The sequence below is a fragment of the Scatophagus argus genome, chromosome 15 (genome assembly GCF_020382885.2).
Source record: "Scatophagus argus isolate fScaArg1 chromosome 15, fScaArg1.pri, whole genome shotgun sequence".
Taxonomy (NCBI): Eukaryota; Metazoa; Chordata; class Actinopteri; family Scatophagidae; genus Scatophagus; species Scatophagus argus.
The window spans coordinates 14,508,025-14,522,730 of NC_058507.1; the positions used below are offsets into that span (position 1 = coordinate 14,508,025).

Below are 14,706 nucleotides of genomic sequence, written 5' to 3' on the forward strand. Positions count from 1 at the left end.
ATAGATGCTTCTGTTCCTCTTGCATGGTTACAATTCCTTCTTTTCAGCCCGCATCTGAATGTGACTGCTGTTGTCATCAGGGCCTAAGTGAGCACCACTGTGGAGCTTATGTAATCATCAGTGTCCTGCTTTCCACTTCCCCACTATAGGCCTGTGTTTGTGTGTGAAACACTGAGAGAGAGACAGAGAGAGAGAGACTGTGTTATGAGGCCAAGGAAACACAGGCAGTATTAACTTCCTGTTTTTGTCTTGAGCCCAGTAGAGGCAGGAAGTGAGAAGAACCGCTGCTCTTCTCTACTCTGATGAGTTAATTTTGACATGCTAAGTCAGCTGCTACCCACTTACTCACACCCCCCCACAAGGTGAGGTGATTCAAGACTGCTGCCTGTCTGAAAGCCAATAACAACACATCCAATAATGTCACTGGAGTGCAGTGTGGGTGCTGTTAATGGTTTGTGCTGCCACTTCAGCAAATGACCTTCATATTGGTTCTTTACCTCGGCAGTGCATGATTGTCAGTTTCTTATCTCGGCAAGAAAATGAAGAAATTGTCTGTGATAAGAACGTGTGTGTGTGTGTGTGTGGCTGTGGGTTTTATGAATGCAAGCTGACGAAAGGGTTCAAGCCAAAACTAAAAAAAACCCCAGTTAGAACAAAGAATCTGGTCGTGGCAAACATGCATGTGGTCGCTTTGAAGGACTGATTAAGGTTATAATAGTCATCTGCTGGTCTGAAGCCTTCAGGCTGCGAGTTGGGGGGAGGGAGTAATAAGAGGTGGTGGGGGGTGGGGGGTAGTCCAGGCTGTTACTCTCTTTGTTCTGGCCCACTCCACTTATGCCTGTTTTGTCTCCACCCACAATCTACCACTGAGACAGCATTACCTCTCCATCCGTCTGGCGCCAAAACAGACAGGGGGACGTGCTGCTTTTTCTTCCTCTTTTCTTTCTCACTGTGCTTTGTGCAAAGGCACATTTTATTTCAGACACAATATCTACGGTAAACCAGTGACTGAAGTTAAAGATTAGGTGTGCAAAAGCTCAGAGTCCGACCTCCCTCCTTCTCTCTGTTTCGGGCTCTGAAGCATTTCCCGCCACTCCAGGGTGCACAGGGACTGGAAAGGAGGGGAGTAATGTCACAGCCGGTATGAAGAAAGGCTGGCTCTTCTGAGCCTCGCGCCAAATGCCGGCGTTATTCAAATCAACTCAGTGGGTGCGGCCCAACTGTCTCCATGTCCTGTTAACCCCCTCAGAGCTTCAGCCAAGCAAGGAGAGACACAAAGGCAGAGGCCTTGTGAGGGCTATAAGAGCTGTGCCACATGAAGAAAAAATGTATTATTGATGTTCAACAGATACAACCGAATATGATGTTTTTGCTTTCCTCAGTGAAACAGATTTAAATAATGTTATTCATGTGTTTGTATTAATGCCCTCTTTATAGACTTGAAATGTAGTATTTCTGAGGTATGTGAAGCTTTATAATATCACATTTAAAGGGGCCTTTCTTTAATGAACCTGAATGTTAGGCATTCTGTGATAAACTCTGAAAATAGTGGGTTTTATTTCACAAAAACTATAGATTCGAAGGTATAATAATCATACTAAAAGTCAAGGACAATGAAAGAAGCATTATGGCCACACAGCTACAATTTCAATGTTAAAGTATTTTATGACACGCATTCAAAGAAACTCTGGTTTTCAAATCAACTTCCTTTCTCACACTCACAGTTTCTTTTACACATCCTCCTTGTCTACGAGCCACAGAGACATGAATGAGAGTGTAATATTCAGAGCAACACCACATGGCTGAAAGGCTGACCTGTTGTCTACTACCCTCTAGTGGCAGAGAGCATGAAATGCAACAAAAGACTGATAGGCTTTCCCACCACATTGCTGAGAGTGGATAAAGAAGCAGCTTAACTGGAGCGTTAATCAGGATTAAATTAAAGATGCACAGGTGTCAATGTTTTTTTTCTGTGCTCTTTTTTTATACATACAAAATTGTTGGGACAAACTGATGAATGTGCAAGTTTGATTTATAATTATTTCTAACGTACAAATACCACAAAAGCACTTAAGAGCTAAATAGATAGCTAAAATAGATTGTATGCATCTACAGTTCCCCAGCTTTCAGACAATGAAAGACACACAATCCTGCAGCTCTCTTCAGTCAGTCGATAAAAGCTTTTTGTGTCTGCTCTGTGGACAGCCTGGAGGAGTGTGTGGTCACGACCTGACACATTATTCTGCCGGCTACATGAGCAGGGGGATGGCAAATGGCACTTTGCACTGTCGATTTCTGGAAGTAGTACGTGGAAAGTGTATTGGACCTGTACTGCTCTGTAATTTACAACAATCTTGGTGTTATTTGTTGGAAATTATAGGAAACAGTGCAAGAAATTTACACTGAAAAGTAAAATGAAAAAGAAAAATGATTTAACACCTCTTTAAAAGCTGTTGTTAAGAAATGTGTTCCTCCATACATAGCTTGGATGCCAGTATTTGCGATCTCTAAAGCTGCTAGGTACATAAAGATGATGGCTGTAATGGATAAAGCTGTGTCCAGCTTGTGCCTGTCAGGTTGTATCTCTATTATCCTTTTGTTCCTTGAGTCCCTGTATCGATGTCTGCTCAGTATCTCCTTGCCAGAGAACATCTGCAATTGGCAAACTGCCTGTTCGTTGTGATAAAAAACCAAACTAATTTTATTTATCATGCATTTATGCTCTTCAAAGTGAAACCTAGACTTTCATCTTTGTTTTCTGCATCACCAGTCTGTTTCCGATTGATGCCACATGGAGGGCTAAGGAGGGCTTTATGTGCAGTCTGGTACCCCAACAGCCAATCAAATCCTAGACGTCAGAGTCTGACTCCCTGGCTGTTGCCTGGCAACTGGGACTGCTGCTCCGTAATTCAATCCATGGAACAATCCTGCAGGGGTGTACATGGGAAGAGGCAAGAAGAAATTGTTGTCATAAGATGCACAGTGGGGAGCAAATGACCCAGGATGGACCCCATTTCCCGTGTTGCTGAGCAGGAATATTAAATGAAAATGTTTGATTAGATTAGTAATAGCACATGGGTTACACTGCCCATAAACTGCTTTAGTAGAGCATCTCAAACAGAAATAATGACAACCATCCTTACTTTAAATAATAACTCAATGATTAATGTACTGTAGGAGAAAATAGCTTTGTTTCTATGTTGAGATATCAAACTCTCCATTAGGACAAGTGAAGCATGAATGCATTACAAGACACACCAACCTGTTTGGTCCAACAGTGCGCCATAACCAGCTGTCACATACATCAACTCACATGCTGAAGCTGCTGCTCCAGGGAATTACACTGAAAGGGTTAAAAGGGGGAGGATGCAAAATGGCTTTAAGTCTGCAGTGTGTGTGTGAGAGAGAGAGAGGAACACACAGCGAAAGACGACCACAGAAGAGCTGAACGAGGAATAAAACGCGTATGATGCTACAGATAAGAGGGAATAATAACAGCTTGAACTTGTTCTTTTTTTCCCTGCTAAACCTCTCCTCATCTCTGTTTTATTCTGCTCTCCTTGTCTGTCTTTTCAAACCATTTAGTGAAGTGCCTCTGACCTCATCTGCTGAGTGCAGCTGGACTGAATTCAAATTGGGAATGTACAACAGTGAGTAAGGACTTTTTTGAGGAACTCCTGCCAAAGAGAGAGCAAGAGACTAGAAGAGCGAGCTGTCTGAGGACTCCCTGGGAGTTAGTGTGGACCTGTGGGAGACAGGAGGGTTGTAAGATGAGTCTAAACACCGGTCAGACTCTGACCATCAGTGGACAGGACTTGACCAGAAATGGCAGCAGCAACCGAGCTCCCTGGGAAGATGCTAGGGCAGTTGTGAAGCCCTCCACCCCCACCAGGAAACCAGTGAGTATCCCAACAGCCGTCTGTATGCAGCGTCCATTTACAGGTACAGTTCTCATGAGTTTCCATGCCTTTGCAAAGTGTCTGAGATGTTGACAGCAAAGAGGACAGTACATAACACATATTAAAAGGGAGTTATGAAGCACAGAGGGCTCTTGCTTCAGATCAGGTACAAAGTTTCTAGAGAGGCTCTCCACTCGTTCGGATTTCCTATCTGGACAGGAAGAACCAAAATACGAAAACAGAACCAGTAACTATGAATTCAGCCTCTTGTTGGTGGCTTGGTTGTAAATTTGGGAACAATATGGCGTGAACTCTGTTTTTAACAGTCTTTAAGTTGCTGAAATAATTTTTCATCCTGTGCATATTGTTTCCTCCCCCAGGATCCTATATGTTTTTGATTTTATCAAAAAAATGAATGACAAGACAAGATTCAAGGATTCAAGGAGCTTTATTGTCATTTCACACATGTAGGAACATGAGGTAGAACGAAATTAGTTTCCCTGGTCCCGGTATAAGCCCAATAACCTACAAAATACGTAACTGCTATAAATATAAAACAACACTATATACTATCAGTATGTCCAAAATTTATTGCATACACACAGTATTATATAATATGTCGTCCCAGCCTCCAAAGAGTTAACAGGTGTACAGGTTTCTACAGATGTTGTAGAAAAAGAGTCAATGTAGTGCAGTGTTCCTCTTCTCCCGCCACACTTTATTTAGTAGTACCATTTGGGGGCGCCAAAGATCTTTAACTCTAGTTCCTCTAGGTAAAGTTTGACCTCTAACCTTATGGAAAAGTGTGGCACAATATCTGCAAAATCCTTTCTGTTGCAGCTATTGAATTTGAATTTTGAGAACTATATGCCATCAAATCTAGTGATTTTGAATTTCTGAGATAAACTAAAGCGGGGATGCCACACTCAGTTTCATCTCTGGCCATATCAGCCTTTTGCTCAACTTCAAGTTGTTGTTGCTTAGCAACTGCCACTCCCCTGTTACATAGACGACCTACAGGCTTGCATTAAGCATACTGGAATTTTGCTAGGCAGCAACTATTAGTGCCACTGACTACAACCAGTAGGCTGGTGTGCCACTGTCTGAAATGTCTGAAGTGTTAGCTAGTCTGCTATGTGGGCCTGCACTATCAGAGTCTTGCATAGGAAAGTATTTCATATCACCCTGTCACTTCTATTCTGTCACATCAGCTCACTTAGTTCAGCCCACTGTTGTATCTCAGATAGTGGCAATAGTAAGGTGTTATTAAATTATTCCTTTCCACTGGGAACTGTCAGAGTCAGCAAATCAAACAAAAAAAAAGTTTTCTGTAATATTCTTTTGCCTCTGCTCAGAATATGAATAATGTACTGAGTTCCTCCAGGTAGATAAAAAACAACAAGCCAAGTGAAATGCTTTTTTGAAATCTTATTCCCTAGCCCAAGCCGGAGAATGCTGTCACCATCGCGGTGTCATCACGAGTCCTCTTCAACATGGAGAAAGAGCAGCACATCTATGAGCAGCAAGGCATGGAAGAGTACATCAAGTATCAAGTGGAGCATGAAACGCTGCCATTCAGTCCAGGACCTGCCTTCTCCTTCGTCAAGGTCAGAGGCTATGAAGAGAAACAAGTGGAGTGATTCCTTGGTATCAGTGTTGTTTGTTAGGTCGTGTCTCTGGAGGTGGTGTGTGAGTAATAAGCATTAAACACCAACCCACTCACACACGCTTCTATCCCCTCTACAGAGATATAGTCACTGTCTTTTTGTATAACTCAAACGTGTTGTTTGGATGTGTTCCCAGGCTCTGGAGGCTGTGAACGCTCGACTGAGGGAGCTTTACCCTGAGAGTGAGGAGCTCTTTGATGTTGTGCTCATGACCAACAACCACGCATATGTCGGATTAAGACTCATCAATACCATCAATCATCACCGTGAGTTACTAATACACATGAACCATAGCAACCTAGGAGGTTTACTTGTGGCACATCGTTTTATCTGGAGTACGTCACCAGCGTCACTGACATCATGTTTTTAGCTTGCTCTTAACAGACAGAATTTGTGAAATTTTTAAGTGGCTTGTGTTTCAAATTAGTTGGGTTTTTTGTGTTGATTTTATTTCTTTGTGTTGTAGAAAAATAGTGAATGTAGTGCAGTGTTCCTCTTCTCCAGCCACACTTTTTTAGTAGTACCATTTGGGGGCGCCAAAGATCTTTTTTTAATTCTACACATGTAGCTTTAGTTCCTCTATGTAAAGTTTGACCTCATGGAAAACTTATGGAAAAGTGTGGCAGAATATCTGCAAAATCCTTTCTGCTGCAGCTATTAAATTGAATTTTGAGAAATATGTGTTCAAATCTAGTGATTTTGAATTACTGAGATAAACTAAAGCGGGGATGCCACACTCAGTTTCATCTCTGGCCACATCAGCCTTTTGCTCAACTTCAGGTTGTTGTTGCTTAGCAACTTCCACTCCTCTGTTATATAGAAGACCTAGGCTTCCATTAAGCATACTGGAACCATGCTGGTGGCTGGTGTGCCACTGTCTGAAATGTCTTCATGGTGTTGAGACGGTATCTCTGGAAAACTGACTTCTAGCTGTTAGATTCCTTCAGTGCGTGGATGACAAAATCAGGATGTAATCGGGAACACGTAGCCTATGGACTTTCCTAATGCAGCATATAATTTTATTGAACAAATTCTATCCTTTGCTAGCTCTTGAGGCCACATAAAATGAGGTGCCATATTTGGTGTGTATTTGACCTTAAGGTTGACATGTGAACTAAAAGATGAAGTGTTCCTACGTAGGTCAAGAACATTCTTTCACTTTTCAAGATAAACATGTCATTTAAAACTCTGGATTATCTGAAAAATGCATCGTCACAAAACTGAAAAGCAGGGTTGGTTTCTGTAGCTCGTGAAAAGCTGACATTTGGACAAACGTGGTTCTTAAAGGACCTCCATGGAAATACAGATATATGGCAGCAGTTCTACATTTCAGAAAATATGCTCTGCCCTGCACATCTGGTCTGCTCTGCTCCCAGACACAAGTGAATTTCCCCGCTGTGGGATCAGCAAAGTTCATCTTATGTTATTGTATCACACTGTGAGTGACTTCATGACTGAGTGTCACTTGGCAGGTCACACAGATTCACAAATGTGTGCATGAAGTCTATTCAAGACGTCACAGAATGCTCTGTTGGCTCAGCGAGGAGATAAGAGAATGAGAAGGACAAAAGGAGCTGGATTGTTAACCAAGAATCTCTTCTCTTCTAACTGAAGCTGATGAAGTCATGAGTGTTGATAGACTCCTCCTCAGTTTAAGGAGTCACTGTGTATCCCTGAGGATGAGCAGGGACTGACAGTGGTTATGGTGGGAGCTTTCTCATGGTTCACACACCACAATGAGACCCTTGGGGATAAGTGGTGGAGTTGCTGATCTGTGGTTGTGGCTGCTTGCTGTAGTTTGGCAGTCCCACACCCAGCATCCACTGACATAGTCAAATTTCTTTCTTTATTTCTTTCATAGTCATTTGCTTGCATAATTTATTTGCATAGTTTATTGCATAAACTTACATTTTTCACATTTAAAGCATTTAGGGTAGTTTAATTTTATTTTATGTATTAGCTATGAAAATGTAAACCACACATCATCATTTAAACTTCTTCCCCAAAAACTTTCCCATTCATAACACTGTGAACAGACTCCTGCACATTTCCTGTCTTATGCACTTTTGATTCCACCTCTCTGCAGAGCTGTTCATTGAGCGCTTCTGTATGACGGGGGGAAATAGTCCCATAGGCTACTTGAAGGCTTACCACACCAACCTGTACCTGTCTGCTGACCCAGCCAAGGTTCGAGAAGCTCTGGAAGAAGGTCAGTGCAAAGAGAGAGAAGCTACATGTTACTGAGAAGTTGTGATACAAGACTACGGAGGCAAAAGTTAGCGTCTCTGCTACATGGAGGATGTACTAATACAAACCTGATTTTCAACGATACTTTCAGGCATAGCAGCAGCCATCATGTTCACCCCGGAGAAGATGACGGAAGTGTCGGAGACTCAGCTGCGTGTCGCCTTTGATGGTGACGCTGTCCTCTTCTCTGATGAGTCTGAGCGCATTTACAAAGCCCATGGACTGGACAAGTTCTTTGAGCACGAGAAGGCACATGAGAACAAACCTCTGGACCATGTACAGTATACACAGTTATGAGTATCATTTTGCTATTGTGAGCTTGGTGTATTGATTACATTCATTGAAAGGATAGTTCTGGTTTATAACAACTTGGGTTTTTGGTATTTTAGACCATCATGTCTATTAATCATGATAAAATTGTGCTGACCTTTCTGAGATCTCAGGAAACGTGGTGACAGCTCTACAACAGCTCTCCAAAGAAATTTAACTAAGGCTGTTTTCTCTGCCTATAGAACAATGTTTGCATGGAATCTGGTTTAAGTCAAACTTAAGAAGATTTAAATGTGTAATGAGCCCTGTGTAAGTGAGACTGTTTAGTGCATTTGTTCTTTTTTTCTGCAGGGACCATTGAAAGGTTTCCTGGAGGCTTTAGGAAAGCTGCAGAAGAAGTTTTATGGCAAAGGCCAGCGCATGGACTGCCCCATCCGGACCTACTTGGTGACAGCCCGCAGCGCAGCCAGCTCTGGTACCAGAGCCCTAAAAACTCTGCGCTCGTGGGGCCTGGAGATAGATGAGGCTCTTTTTCTGGCAGGGGCACCCAAGGGTCCCATGCTTGAGAAGATCAGGCCGCATATTTTCTTTGATGACCAGATGTTTCATGTGGAGGGGGCAGCGGAAATGGGGACAGTAGCATGCCATGTGCCCTACGGGATTGCTCAGAAAGTTACCAAGAAAGGCATTAAGGACAAGGAGACTTCTTAAGCACCCAAGTAGCTTGACATCAGTGTGCAGCTGTGCAGAGGAATAAAGTGACATTTCACTTTGTCTTTCAGCAGCTGAGGAGGTTATAAGTGTAGGTGATGCAATGTGACCTGTATATAACATGTGATTATATAGTAATAATAGTCAGTTAATAACATTTAAGCTCAGACGGTTATGTTATCCATGGGTTTATAAAGAGATGCAACTTTCTAATGAGGAACTCCTTACTGACTGCAGGTGTAACTTAACTGTTAACAAATAATATACGGAAGCTTTATAGATTAATTATAAGTCTATAAGAATAATGCCTTCCAGTGACTTGACCATATGACTACATGGAAAGGGCTGCAGAGGACCTAGACCAAAATCTATTTATTTGGCACATATTAACTTCTTATTAATGTTTTAACCAACATTTGTGACGGCGTTGTTACAAACAGAGAGGATAAACACCAACATGATTGTTCTCAATCTAGCAATCTAAGTTCTTATTAACCATTAATAAAGCCATTAGTTAGAACTTATGAAGCCTTTATAAAAACTGCCTTATTACAAAGAAATAGTGTTGATCATTTTTCAAATTTTCGTCTGCCATTGGAAATTTAACTCACATACCACCACCCTCCTGTACTCTCTATATTTATATACTTTTACTCACACCCGTGTACTTTTTTGAAAAGTTGAAAATCCTTTCAAAATAAAGGATCTACAAATTCAGCAATATTTATTTAGATACCAATTTTCTGAGGAAACAGGAAGTAACTGAAGGCTGATTTTGACAGAAAGGGAGTCTGACTGCAGCCTGCACCCATTGGGATTCATACATCAGTCTGCTGTTTGTCTGTGTGTTTTGAAAGCTGTGCCTTTTTCTCATTATTCTCATTATTATTATTATATCACATTTTTGTTGTTGTGTTGTTGGTATACGTATGTATGGTGTAAATGTTGTTGTATATGAATGTACTTTAAGACTGCAAATGAAGCATATCAGTAAAAACTGGAGAGTTTTAACATATTTAGTATTTACTGACATTTATCGCGTGTAGTCTTAATTTGTGCTGCGTCGTTCGGGTCCTCCTGTCTGTTGTTATTGGTACTGTTACTGTAGACAACAGGTAATGCAGCTTGGTGTTACATTCATGTTGGTCCTAAGTTTCAGTATCCCAGAAATGAATCACGTGATGTTGTCCTCACGTGATCACGATGAAACCTCACAGATGTATAAAATCAGGTTACATCCTCTCAGAAACAACAGGTGGTAAACACTCGCTAAAGCCGACATGGAAGATATTTGTGAGTAATAGTACACATTGTTATTTGACAATACTGTTCGTTCATTCAAATATATTTATTTGTCAAATATATTTGCTCAGGGCAGCCAGCGTGTATATATATATATATATATGTATATATATATATTTTTGTATTTCATTAACAGGTTACGAACTCATTGGTCGCTCATGTGAAGAAATGTGTGAGTATATATTTTTCTTTGACAATACTGTTTAATTGAATTATTAAAAAAATACATTAAAAAAAGCAGACATTTACTCTGGTCATGTCAGCGTAAATGAGGGTTCCGTTTTCTTTTGTTTTTCCTGGATTTCATCGACAGGTAAAGTCCTCGTTGTAGGTGGAGGTAAGACCAACGGGACAACACACCTGTAAACAAGTAAATCCACTTAAGCTCATTTGTGACAAAGTTTCTTCTGTCTCGTCCAGGAGGCGCCCTGACTGTGGCCCTGACTCCTGCGCTCCTGACTGCCATCGGCTTCACCTCAGGTGGGATAGCAGCGAGTTCCCTTGCTGCCAAAATGATGGCGTGGGCCGCAACTGCTAATGGAGGCGGAGTTGCGGCAGGAAGTCTGGTGGCGTGGTTGCAGTCACTTGGTAAACTGGATATTATATTTAAATCTTTTTATCTTCCTGACGGTCTATTTCCAACCAGTCAATGCCATAATCTGGAAAATTTATGTAAAAGATATTGAAACAGTCAAAGTAATCAAACAACAAAAAAGTGTAAAAGTAAGTAAATAAATCGCCGCATTAAAATGCAATATGCTACTAATAATGGGTAGAGAAACCAGTGGGAGAGTCTTCAAATTTCAATGAAGAAAGTTTGCTCTATATAAATGCAGAGAAAAGGTAGAAAGTGATTTAATTCTCTGTAAACATCCTGGAGGCGTGTTTGATTTGTGCATTTGGCCACCAAGCAACTCCTGTCAAGTCGCTTTAGAGTTTAGACAGTGGATTATTTCTAGACAACCAAGCCAATCCTGAAATATCATGTGATCTCGACGTAGGTGCTGCTGGCCTGACTGGAACTGCAACTGGAGTGGCGGCTGGTGCTGGAGGAACAATGGGATGGCTGCTGTCAACCATTTGTAACCAAACTGTAACCCCGTAAAGATTTACAGCAGGGTAGTCTGCCAGATTTGCCTTGAGCCTAATGTCATAATGCTAACATGCTCACTGCCACAGCGCCATATGCTGATGTTTAGCAGGCATAATGTTCACCGTCTAGCATGCTAATCTTAGCTGATTAGCACTAGCACTAGCAGTGTGTTATGACTCTAAACATCTGTTGTGCACTCGTGATTTATGTGCAGAAAACACTGATAAATAATTCTGACTTTCTTGTAACGCCTGTCACTTAGTACACCTGGCAATCAAAACCAAGCTTGTTTCATCATCAGCATGAGTCATATAAGAAGTTCTCTCATGCTGGTGACAATCTTTTGCTGACTCGGGTAACATTTTACAAATAACCTGCAATCTAAGCGACACAATCACTAAGCTAATATTTTGGTTAGATCCTCATGGTGGTGCAACCTGTATTTTAATATAAACTTGGCCAATAAAGCTGATTCTGATTCTGATAACCCTGACGAATAAAGTGGTCATTGCTGAAACTATCATTTTTGTGGTACTCACATCTGAAGTAGGACACTGTTTTCAAAGTTTGTGAACTCACGCTGAGAGGTGGACTCTAACCAAGGAAAACACCTTTAAAGGACTCTTCAGTAACTGCAGGTTTCACTGTGTGGCCCGTTGAATGGTGATGGGTGAAACAAGGGTGTAGGTGCCTGTTCTGATGATTTCTTTGTCAGAAACACTAATTATAGATAGATGAAAAGGTTGTTTTACAAGGTTTAAGAATCTTCTCAAGAGCTTTGCTGAGTAACTGATTTTCATTCACGTCTTACCACAAGTACTAGGCACGTTAAAGGAAATGGAAATAGCTTAGATAAGTAAAATGACTAGACACAAGCCAGCCACCTGGCCTCTGTTGAAAGGTAATCCGTACTGAGAAAACAGGTCCAAAAATGTCTCACTGGGGCTTTACAGGAAGGTGTGCGCCGGGCTCTTCCTTGATACAGTCACTTCCTGGAATCATCACTCATCACTGTGAGGTTGTCAGATATTCAGTGGAGACTCCAGGAACCGTCCTGGATAAGACATTGTCCATCACTTAACTCACCCATGAAACCACATCTCTTCACACGTTGGTTTTTGTACAGATTAATCATATGAGACATAACAAGTTATAATAAGCTACGTTAACCAGCTGCAGCTACATATACAGTTGTTTAGTTAGAAAGTAGCCCGAGTAAGACAATTTCCCAATATGTGAAACAACTCCTTTAAAACAGCAGTGCAGACATTTAAGACATTCGAATCACATCAGAAAAAATGTAAACCTCCAAGTGGCAGATGGGTGGTCTCTGAATAGCTGGTACATTGGCTCACTGTCAGCTTTGGCTTTGGACTGTAAACCTTTTTTGCTTTTGCTTTCACAATTAGGCATCTCCAGGTAAGATTTGTCCTCCTCACACATGCACCTGACGTGCTCATGCCATGTTTGTAGACCTAACATACAACTAATGTCACACAACATCCATCTCTACCAAGTTACAAATAAATAAATAAAACACACTCATATCAGTGAAGGACAGGAGGCCAATGGTTAAACTCCTCCTTATCCTAAAACACACCATATGGCTAAATAACTAACCTCACTATCTGAGTGTGTGTGGGTGTGTGGAGATACAGATAAGATGTGCCTGGAAAAAACACGCTTGGTAATACTGACTGAGAGACAACATTGAGTTACCAAACCATCCAGTACCCTCCTCTCTCCTGAATAAGCTGAGCAAATGTTATGTCACTTCATGTTTTTAATATGTCTGTGCAAAATCTTCTCCATCAACATTCTCATTTGAATATGTTGCATTCAGTTAAGGACAACCGAGGTTCCTTGTGTTCATTATTTAATTATTTTCTCCGATTTATCAAGCAAAACATTTCAGCGGTCTGACATGACACAGTAAATAAACTTGCAATCCTTCATTAATAAATTCATTTTAAAATGTTGTCAACTTTGTCAACTTCAACTTTCTAGTGCTGGAGGAGATATCTGACATAGACTCAGGAACAAAACAATAACATGATTACATAAAGTGACAACCGGAAACCAATCATCAGCTGGGTCATTGTGAGCAGCAGATTTTCAGCGGATGACTCGAGCCAGAAATCCCACAGCTGCTCCGGCGCCGGCCACAACTGCGTTGGAAGCCAGTGACAGACCGGCTGCACCTACAGCAAGATCACACAGCGTTTTAGTCAAGGTAACATACGGTGGCCGGCAAGTACAAACGCGTTGCATATACAGAAACGTGCTGCAAGTAAGAAACAAATGCAAAAAGAAAACGTCGCATATCCAGTCATACAACGGAAGTGCTCCAGGCCTCTAGGGGCAGTGCTGAGCTTCCACCCGAGAGACAGACGACGGATGTATAAACGTGTGGAGCAAATGAATACATGAGAAGAAGAAAGTTATTGGTGGGAGGAAAATTGGAGTCGGGAGAGGCCACCATAGAGGCCGCAGGCTACAAAATTAGCCAAAATGACGAATGTCACTATAACACACAATATAGCACTGCACTGTAAAGGCAAACACACTAATCCGACAGAGTGATATTATTGTGTCTCTCAGATCCACGTCTGTGAGACATCTGTGTGGAATTTGGGATTGTTGTTGCGCTTCAGAAAGACAGCAATGATAATCATTCAATCAATGGGTAATATACAAAAAAAAAGTCCAAAGACTGGAACTCATTTTGGAAATCAAATAACGGTACTTACCAACTGACTGCAAAACAGCCACGGCGCTCCCTGCAGCCACTCCTCCTCCGTTGGCAACTGCAGCGGCCGACATCATTTTGGCAGCGACGGAGCCTGCTGCTATTCCCGCTGAGGTGAAGCCCGCAGCCCCCAGCGCCACAGGAACCGCGACCACAGCCAGACCTGCACACGGCAGAGCAAACTTGCTTTTCATGATGGAGCACGAATTTGTTGGGACCCTCTTTAAAATTGATCTTATTATTATCTATTATCTATATTATTATTATTGTCTTACATGTCAGAAAATCATGTAATCAGTCATTTGGCAAACAAGACTTGCCAAAACATAAAAATAAATTAAAAAACTTACCTGCACATCCAACAGCGGCGACGGCTGTCACTGAAACACGAGATAAAAAATTAAATCTGCATTAACAGCTCATCTGGTCTAATAAAAAGCATCTACTATGGTTGAAATCAAAACTGTATTTCCATAAATAAAAATATCAGTAGACAAACATCGAAGACTAAGACTTATACTCACCAGGGTCCATGTTTGTATCAGTGCTGAGTACTGGACACGGCTTTTAAATACTGAGGCTTAGACGTTATTTCTTCAGAAATGAAACTTAATTCTTAGCTGGACGAAAGAGGGCGCCACAGAGTCCTCGTCTTCATGTAACCACAAGTAAACAAGATTTCTGAGGTGGGACGTCAAGGCTGAGACCGACAAAAACAAGAGAAGACAGAAATACTATGTGGTTAAGTTTCAGTTTAGTTCTGACTGC

At 41.5% G+C, this 14,706-nt stretch overlaps 3 protein-coding genes across 3 annotated transcripts; 2 read left to right on the top strand and 1 right to left on the bottom strand.

Annotated features, from left to right (window-relative positions):
• Positions 1 to 3,429: 3,429 nt before the first annotated feature.
• Positions 3,430 to 9,793, top strand: LOC124072435 (cytosolic 5'-nucleotidase 1A-like). Its single transcript, XM_046413873.1, has 6 exons — positions 3,430 to 3,899; positions 5,339 to 5,506; positions 5,703 to 5,832; positions 7,653 to 7,775; positions 7,905 to 8,089; positions 8,435 to 9,793. Exons 1-6 carry the CDS (start codon positions 3,771 to 3,773, stop codon positions 8,792 to 8,794), a joined length of 1,095 nt encoding a protein of 364 aa, XP_046269829.1. The 5' UTR covers positions 3,430 to 3,770; the 3' UTR covers positions 8,795 to 9,793.
• A 205-nt stretch (positions 9,794 to 9,998) lies between these two features.
• LOC124072437 (interferon alpha-inducible protein 27-like protein 2A) lies at positions 9,999 to 11,708 on the top strand. Its single transcript, XM_046413876.1, has 5 exons — positions 9,999 to 10,087; positions 10,233 to 10,268; positions 10,410 to 10,433; positions 10,517 to 10,684; positions 11,098 to 11,708. Exons 1-5 carry the CDS (start codon positions 10,075 to 10,077, stop codon positions 11,199 to 11,201), a joined length of 345 nt encoding a protein of 114 aa, XP_046269832.1. The 5' UTR covers positions 9,999 to 10,074; the 3' UTR covers positions 11,202 to 11,708.
• Positions 11,709 to 12,954: 1,246 nt separating this feature from the next.
• Positions 12,955 to 14,592, bottom strand: LOC124072439 (interferon alpha-inducible protein 27-like protein 2A). Its single transcript, XM_046413877.1, has 4 exons — positions 14,463 to 14,592; positions 14,289 to 14,318; positions 13,940 to 14,101; positions 12,955 to 13,390 (listed from the first exon to the last, which is right to left on the bottom strand). The coding sequence occupies exons 1-4, from the start codon at positions 14,470 to 14,472 to the stop codon at positions 13,305 to 13,307; spliced, it is 288 nt and encodes a 95-aa protein (XP_046269833.1). The 5' UTR covers positions 14,473 to 14,592; the 3' UTR covers positions 12,955 to 13,304.
• Between the last annotated feature and the right edge of the window lie 114 nt (positions 14,593 to 14,706).